Consider the following 8,830-nt stretch of genomic DNA (forward strand, 5'->3'; position numbering starts at 1 on the left):
TTATATGGAGTTTAAGCTTCGCAACCTCTTGCCGTGTTATAATGTTGATGAACAAATTTGATTCTTATATTTCCAAATCATGTCAAGAGTAATTTTGTTTAACACTTACAAACTTACAGTTAGTATTCTCAAAACAGCAAGTCAAATTATGGGACCAAATTTTTTCAGAAAATAATCATCTGCATGCATTATACATAACTTGGACATAGATGGAATATAATGCATTCTACCATGCATATCAATATTTAGGGTCTCCAGCACACGCAAAAAAAAATTAGGGTCTCCAGTGCTCAAAAAAGAAATTTTAGGATCTCCGCAAAAAATAATCCAATATTTAGGACTTCACAAAAAAAAGGTATGTACCGCCGTAATATTTGTGAGAATGGCCGTTCAGCTCGATCTTTTTTTAGGGAAGACCCTTCGACCTTTTGCGTCCTGCCTTATGCTAAAATGTGGTTTTGGGCCAGCAGAGTAACACACAGCTATACGGGCCTGGAAGCTTGCCACTGGGTCAGTTTGTGTGGAGGCCCACTCAGAAACGCCAACAGAGGTGAGTTCCCTGCCTTAGCACCAAAAAAAAAAGCTCAAAAAAAGTGAGTTCCCTGCCTCTATGTCGAGCGGCTCTTAGAAAAAGAAAAGATTCTTCTGAAAAAAATTAACTCTCAACCGGAGCAGCACCGCGCCGCCGCCCCTCCCCACGTCTCTGGCCCCGCGACCCGACGAACGCCGACCAGAGGACCGCGAGAGGGCGAAGGGGCAGCGCACGACCCGGACATCCGGCAATCGGCCTCGGCTGGTCGCCTCGCCCAGCCCAATCGTCATCAGCAGCCATGGCGGCGCCTGAATCCGGCAGCCACGGCCTCAAAAGAGCACACGCCGGCAGGTGGAACACTTCACGCCTCCACGGCTCCTCCGCTATTGCGCCGGCGATTAGCACCGACCGTAGCATCAGTGCATCAGCATACGGTACTCAGTAGGCAGCAGCACCGTGAGTACTTCAACTTCTCTGAATTTCTGATTTTTTTTTTCAATTAAAGAATGGAGATAAGATTGATCAGTGTGAATAATATATTTAAATTTGTTGATTTGTAGGTTACAAAAATAAAGAACAAGTCGGGTGATTGAAACATTTCTGCACCCATTCCTTGCTTACAAAAGAAATATAATGGAGTTAAACTGTAAGTTTCCATGTTCGTACAATGTAACTAAATTATTAGATGTTGCCACTTATTAAGAATAATTTATAGGTTCGTTGTCATTATTTTGAATTTTCATGTGTTATATTTGCAGCTTCTGCAGGTGTTATGTCAAGATATCACCATGGCAAGATCCCCTTTGCTGCTAACCAGGAGGCAGGAACTTGAGAATTGTTTCAGAACTATGAAGTGAGAGCACTCTGAAGTTTGATGTGCACTTGACGCTTGATCATTGCACTTCCCCTGATGAGTTCGGATCTGATTCTGCTCATTGTGATGTAGCCCCAGCATGTAGAAGCCACAACATCTACACTGATGTTCGTAAATTTCCTTCTTGGTTTATCTCCTGTGTAAGTTCCTGCAAATTGGTAGAGGGCGCAGTGCGCCGACTCATGGTCTTGCTGCCCAGGTGCATCAGATTAGTATTAGTAATCTACTATGGATGGGGCATGTCCATCCATTGTTGAGTTGGCTTGTAATGACTCTGTAACTCTGATTCCGTATGAGTATTCAGAAAATAAAGGAAACTGACCTATGCCCATTTCTGTTGACTTAATGTTTCTGTCGTATGTTAAAACTGAAAAATGTGCGTTTATTGCATATACTTGTGAAGCCCAATGGCTATCACAAAAAATGATATGTGCTAACTTATGTTTCTCGATTTCTGTTATATGCTATAACTGAGAGAAGAACGGTAAATCTGTAGATTTAAGTACTGTACATGCTAGAATATTACCCCTGTAAACATATCTTTTGGTCTACAATTTTCACACGGACAAGATAATGACTGAAACCCTATCTAACATTATCTTTCCTGGGTACTATTTACATGAATACAACCATATTAGAAACATCACTGCAGTACAGAGCATGTTCATGGATTATACCAAAACATCCCTGTAGACAATATTTTTTGTGCTTTTCCCTGATGGGTCAATATCCTTATTTGGCCTTGCAAGTATTCTAGTTGTTTGTCTTGATGTCCCTCTAGACAAAGCAACATAGAGTTGGCCATGAGAAAACACCGGCTCAGGAAGATATATGCCAACATTTGGGATGGTTTGACCCTGGGCTTTGTTGATTGTCATGGCAAAACTAAGCCGAATTGGAAATTGTTTTCTTTTAAACTTGAAGGGGAGAGCATCATCCTCTGAAGGATAGAGAGGAATTCGTGGAAGGAACACTCGCTTCCCAGCATATTGTCCGCCAATAATTTCTGCATCAATAGCATTATCTTGAAATGCCTTAATAATAAGCCTTGTACCGTTGCATAAACCATTAGAAGGATCAAGATTGCGAATCAAAATAACAGGGCAGTTGATCTTCAATCTGAGAATATGCGGAGGTAGGCCATTAGGTGTGAGTGAATTTAGGAACTCAGGTTGATAGTGATTATGTGGATCATCAACCACCGAGTCAAAACTGTAATAGACCTTTTCTTCTCCAGGAAATCGATCAATAAGCATTTCATTTAACTCATCCACATATTCATTCTTTGTGGAAAGAATGGCACGTGCACTAATATAAGATGGCGAGTTTCCATTTTTGTCCATTAAAGGGAAGATTTCATCAATTAACTTACCAACAGAGGCCTTTACATCTGTGTAACCTATAACAATTTCTTCAGGCAGGCGCACATAATCTTGACCAATTGATTCCTCTGTACCATTACCAATTCTAAGGAGAAAATCAGAGAACCATGGATCAAACAATGCCCTCATATTGCGCCATAGTTTGATATGTCTTATGTCTGGCCAAAGATAAGACTTTTTTAGTGTAGCATCTGTAATTTGTGCTCTAGTGCCATGCCTCACCACCGGAAGAACCTGTCTAAAATCACCTCCAAACACTACTACTTTCCCTCCAAATGGTGATCCACAACTGGTGATATCTTGCAGAGATCTATCAAGTGCCTCCACAGCTTGACGCTTTGTCATAGCAACTTCGTCCCAAATTATTAAAGACGACCTCCGAAGTAATTCTGCAGTTCCACTTTGTTTACTGAAGTTGCACATGCTGTCATCCTGAATATTAATTGGAATTTTGAATCTGGAATGAGCTGTTCTACCGCCAGACATGATAGATGCAGCAATTCCAGAGGTTGCTGTTACGATAGCTATTAGTCCCATTGACCGCACCTTTGCGAGCAAAGCCTTATAAAGGTATGTTTTCCCTGTACCTCCCGGACCATCTATGAAAAAAACCATACTCTTCTGGTGCAAGACATGAGTCATTATCTCATCAAAAGCAAGTCGCTGCTCACTATTTAGTTTGTCATACAAATCTAAGTGTTCCTGCTCAACCTCAATAGACATCTCATCACACACTTCTCTCCAACTTAAGCTCTCTAAATCATTGTTATCTAGTAAGCATGGCAAGCCAAAGTTATTTATGTCCTTCCCCATTGAATATAACAAACTTCTAAGATCTTTAAGCACCATTCGCTCAGCTACTTCAACATTTACATTTTCTCTTCGAAAATCATCACACATGGCTTCTAAATGCTTGTCCCACAGTTCACGGACATTTGTTACCTCACAGAAAACTAAAATTGTTGCAAAAAGTCTTCTAAGTGCAGAGGGCATTTGAAATGTCGCAGCCTCGCTGAGACAATCTGAAATACTACGATCATCTTCAATGAGACCCCTTCTCTGTGCAGCCTCTCTAAAAGTCGAGAAAATAGTACCTTCAATAGTTCGTAGATCCTCAAATGATTTGGCTCCCCTCACGTGGTTTAGTAGGATCCTCAAGTAATAACGCTCTCCTTCAGCAGGGTGCGCAGACACAAGTCTCCCAATCTGAATTCGTTTCTGTTTGCGACGTCTCCAACTTTTGCAACTGCTGTCCCACACAAAATATTCTGGAAACTCCTTATACAAGAAATTTCTCGCGTAAATGTCAACAGAATTCATTCTAAAATATTCACTAAGCATTGTTTTTGAAGATGATTCTCTGCGTAAAACATTATCCAAATTATCGGAGTCTTCATAATGCACAAGATGCATATTTGGCAAATGGACCTGCAACTGCAAAACTGGAGGTGACATCTCACTTAGATTGAAAGAATAAATCCTCCATATTGCCTCTGGAGGTGATATAAACCTTGCATCCCTATATTCACGAATCTCATCTATAACAACATTATCTCCTCTGGACTCAATGACAAAGGAGGCGCGATCATGACCTTTGTATATGTACTTAAATAAATATTTAACAGCCTTAATGCTAGAGCAAACTTCTATATTGATATGGCAATTGTATCGCATAAGTAGATATGGGTTGTAAGGAACAACCCATCTATTATCCAAGACCGCACCCCTAATGCGCACTCGACGACCATCATCCCTCCGTCTATAAATTGGATATGAGTCCTTTCCTTGTAATGTTGTATCTGAGAATGTCCGCGGATAATGGTATCTACAATTTCCATTTTCCATGCAAGCATTCTTACTGTTGAGAACTCCACATGGTCCGTGCATCATGTGCTTAATAACTAAAGCATGCAGTACAGGGTATTTGTCTTTATCTGGGATCTCTGCTGATATTATCTCATCGTATTGATCTGGATTAGTAATCTTGCAATTTGACTTCAGAATAATTAAGAAGTGTGCATGCGGTAGGCCTCTCTTCTGAAATTCTATTACATGAACATGTGCAGCGACTTCACCAAATAATTTTCTCTTGAATAAAAGATCTTTAAGATCCTCCAACTTTGCCTTGAAGACTCGTGCTACCAAATCTGGACGATCTTGTGGTGATTGGCCTGGTTCCAACTCTCTAGTTATCTCTTCCCACTGCGGGTTGCATGTCATTGTAATGAATAAGTCTGGCTTCCCAAATCGCTGGACCAATGCCATTGCATCTAGATACCTTCGACGCATGTCTCTTGGTCCTCCAATAAATTTTGGGGGGAGCACAATACGCTTTCCTGTCATGCATGCACGTGTCTCACCAGCTACAACGCTATCAACCAATCCTTGATATAAATCTGCACGTATGAGAACTTGAGTTGACGGTTGTAAATAGAAAGCCAGCCTTATTGACTCAATCTTGATGTACATATCAACAATATACTGTTGAGTTAATCGCCTTCCGAATAGTAAGACGTTGAAATCACCATCTCGAATTTGTAACTTATAACAATAATATTCTCTTGGTGACACACAAGAACCAGGGCTCTTTTCCATCCCTGCGTGCAAGGCAATTTATGGTTAGATAAATGAATCTGAAACAACGTAATAAAAAAGTATACTTGACAAAAAACTTGCCTTCTTCGTTGAGAGCATTTGCTTGATCATCTCTCTTCCTCCTAGCATGGGGACCAACTTTTGGTAAATTCAAGTTCCATCCAACTTCCCTTTCGGGAAAATAAGCGGATATGACAATGGGTCATAGCAACCATGGTATCCTTTTATGTACTGTGGTTTGTCCGATTTACCATACACCATGATACTCCTGTCAAAATGACCTCGAGGATTATTTCCCTCAACCCAGATTGCTGCTACTTGTGATGTTGTTGGAGCATTATATACTCTCTGATCTAAGGCAATATCTGTGTTGAGCTCAATCATATATTCATCAAGGTTTGGAATAGAACCAAGGTTTCTAAATATTTGTACATAAGGGTTACTTGAAAGTATATTTACCAACTTACGGATGAGAATTTGGTTTAAGTTAGGCGAGTGAAGAAATCTTTGTTGCAAATCTGCATCCGTGTCATAGAAGTATAACTGTAAATGCTTGGGGCCATCTTCTTTTGGAACCAACTGGTCAATACGGTGATAAATTTGGCCCTGTGCACGAAAGGTGTAAACTCTAGACCTCCTATTGCAGAACCTTTGGTCCAAGATGACACCAAGAGAGGTAAAAGAGAAATGAGAATTGAAGTACCGTATATGATCTTGGAAGTATTTTGCATTTGGATCCTGACTCGTGTACAACTGACGCAATTCTTCAGGAACCACTGGGGTTACTATCTTCACCTTTCCATTCATGCAACAAAAAGTTGGTGTCTCATATGGGAACCTTTTCGCATTACAATGTCTACAGTTGGGCACTCGCTCTAGAAAATGATGACCACTGGGCACATTATGATATATACGATCATATGGATCTGCTTGTATACACCTTGTAACAAGCTTTGGTTCTTGATATGATTCAAAGTCAAGACCTGTATTTTTTTTAAAGTAATATTTTATTAAAGTATTACAAATAACTATGAATGATTGAGCAAAGTACCAGTCAATACTTACCTGGCCCATTATACATAAGACTTTCATCATCCACCTCATCGCACTCAATGTTGTCTTCGGTATTTGCCAGATAATCTGTTGACAAATTATATCTAGATGTAAATAGATGAAATAATTGTTATGTGCTACATATAGATTAAATCATTGTTTTTATGACTAAAATTACCATGAATGACAGGAAAATAATCCTGGGGCACATAAATGATGTCTTCATGCAAGTTGTTGGTATTTCTACCAGGATCCCGTGCAGTACTACAACTTCCTTTTTCTGACCTCTTTCTTTTATTAGGGCCACAAATCTCTTGTACATGTGTTTCTTCTTGATCATGTGATAGTTGTGAGTACACATTGGTGCAATGTTGTCGCTTACGCTGACCCACATTTTTCAATTCATACTTTGTAGCTTGTTCTTGCGAGGATATCGAGGATAAATATATGCCAGATGGACTGATAGTGAACCAAGTTCCAGCTTTTGGACGGCTTGTCTCAGAACCACCACTATCTGCCACAGTTTTCAAGGAAAAATAGTCAATGGCAGTGTAATGAAATATAATAAATAAATTTGTATAGTAGATATTTGTTAATTAATTATATGTCACAACCTTGTTTGCCTTTTGATGAAGACCCTAGTTGAGTAAATACTGAATCGTGCCTCTCATAGTTTGAACTGCCCACGACTTCCTCTCCTGTAATGTAGGTTCAATTTATCCAATAATTATACATCGCATAATAAAAAAGATAAACGAACATTCAACGGCCATTGATAAAGTTTGTAATGCATATTTTATTGATTAGAACAGTCACTTGTCATGGATTGGTTCTTATTATTAGATCTCAAAATTTTCTGTTGTGGTGCTGGTTGTGTGTTGTTACAAATTGCACTGCACTCACGCCGCATTCTTTTATACTCACGATTCCTTTGCAGATAGGCTTCCCTCTGATATGGAGTCATTTGCAAATACCTATCCCGGTCGCGGTAACGCTTACGCTGGGAAGAATTCATTTGGATAGCCTTATTGGTTTCTGCTAAAGGATCATTCTGCTCTGCAACCGCAGCTACTGTTTCCCCACCAAACAAAAAACACACAGTATATCAAGGCAAGCGATCAATATGGATAATAAGTAGAAGATATCGACATATTACAAAAAACGTACGTTGGTTCCCTTTTGGTGAAGTCATCGAGTGAACATTTGTAATATCTCTGAAAGGAATTCGGCCTTCCATCTCTTGGGTTTTACTGGACAGCTAGCGGTTATGACTTCGATTCTTGATTGTTAGAAGCCAGGTGTTTTCAGCCACAACCTACACTATATAAGCATTAGACCATTTTTAGGTTGCCAAATCCGAGAAAAATAATTAAAGCATACTCAAATTTGCAAACAGCTATGAGACATGAACAGAATGAACATATGCTTTATGTTCAGATAGCACTGCCTTTTATAGTCTACCAACAGATAGCTTCTTGGACAAAAGCACAAACACCTTGCGTGCAAGAAAAGCAGAAAAAATCAACAGCCACAATCAGACCAGTGAATATGCATTTCATATAATCGATAGCAAGAAGGATAACTTGCACAACATTCGCACGCAAAAGAATCATCACAGAATTCCAAAGGAACAGATTAGGATGGGACACCTAGAGAAGGAATAGCTCACTTGTGGTCCGTCGGTGGCACTATGGTCAGCTGGTTGTAGGAGGATGTCCAGCTCTCATGAACCTGGACTCACCAGGCGGCAAAAAAAATCGAACCAAGTCAGAGCTTGCAAGGAGACGATGGTGAAGTTGCAATCTGTACGCTGAGGTGATTGGAAGGAGCTGGGGGCGTGGCCGGCGGTTATGAACTGGCGGAGATCGTGGTGTGAGATGTACACGCTAGAGAAATTTCACACAGAGCATATGGATATGGTGGTGAAGTGAGCGAGGCTGCGCCTTGGCGGGGAATCGAATTGCTGGAGCCTTGGCGGGAATAGATTTGCTGGAGGCGAGCGTGGGTTGTGGAGTCTTCCAGAAGAGGCGACTGAGTTCAGGCTTTGGCGGGATTAGGTGGGTGGCAAATCTGGGTAATGTGGGCCGTTCGATCTGATAAAGTGGACGGCTACAGATGAACCCATTATGTAAGTTGGTGGGCAAAACATGCAAGAAGAAGGTAGATTCAAAATTCAAAAAATTGTGTACTATAGTAGTAGAGATAATTGCAAACAAGGGCATGAATGGACAGACAACAACCTATTATTCAAAACACCCTTACTGAAGTATCTCAAAATATGCATGGATCTCTCTGTAGCAACAAGTTTACATGGCATCAAAATAGCAGCAGAACAGGGACAAACAGCAACATCACGATGCCTAGTTTGCATGCTTGTGCTAGCCACCAAATTGA

General features: G+C 40.4%; 1 protein-coding gene and 1 long non-coding RNA gene across 8 annotated transcripts; one reads left to right on the forward strand and one right to left on the reverse strand.

Annotated features, from left to right (window-relative positions):
* The first annotated feature begins 599 nt into the window (after positions 1–599).
* On the forward strand, positions 600–1,737 carry LOC123136676 (uncharacterized). The gene is made up of 3 exons (XR_006467215.1): positions 600–988; positions 1,093–1,178; positions 1,291–1,737. It is a non-coding gene; the product is annotated as an uncharacterized lncRNA (long non-coding RNA).
* A 33-nt stretch (positions 1,738–1,770) lies between these two features.
* LOC123136675 (uncharacterized) lies at positions 1,771–8,572 on the reverse strand. Of its 7 annotated transcripts, none has more exons than XM_044556142.1 (9): positions 8,106–8,523; positions 7,604–7,751; positions 7,361–7,507; positions 7,051–7,134; positions 6,615–6,950; positions 6,449–6,523; positions 5,465–6,366; positions 2,779–5,385; positions 1,771–2,412 (listed from the first exon to the last, which is right to left on the reverse strand). In XM_044556142.1, exons 8-9 carry the CDS (start codon positions 5,381–5,383, stop codon positions 2,078–2,080), a joined length of 2,940 nt encoding a protein of 979 aa, XP_044412077.1. In that variant the 5' UTR covers positions 5,384–5,385; positions 5,465–6,366; positions 6,449–6,523; positions 6,615–6,950; positions 7,051–7,134; positions 7,361–7,507; positions 7,604–7,751; positions 8,106–8,523; the 3' UTR covers positions 1,771–2,077. The 7 variants fall into 7 exon arrangements, 5 of the variants coding, with proteins under 5 accessions (XP_044412077.1, XP_044412075.1, XP_044412073.1 ...); XM_044556140.1 differs by having other exon boundaries at positions 1,771–5,385; positions 5,465–5,989; positions 6,087–6,366; positions 8,106–8,520; XR_006467213.1 differs by having other exon boundaries at positions 1,771–5,385; positions 8,106–8,531.
* Between the last annotated feature and the right edge of the window lie 258 nt (positions 8,573–8,830).

The sequence above is a fragment of the Triticum aestivum genome, chromosome 6B (assembly GCF_018294505.1).
Source record: "Triticum aestivum cultivar Chinese Spring chromosome 6B, IWGSC CS RefSeq v2.1, whole genome shotgun sequence".
NCBI classification, from domain to species: Eukaryota; Viridiplantae; Streptophyta; class Magnoliopsida; order Poales; family Poaceae; genus Triticum; species Triticum aestivum.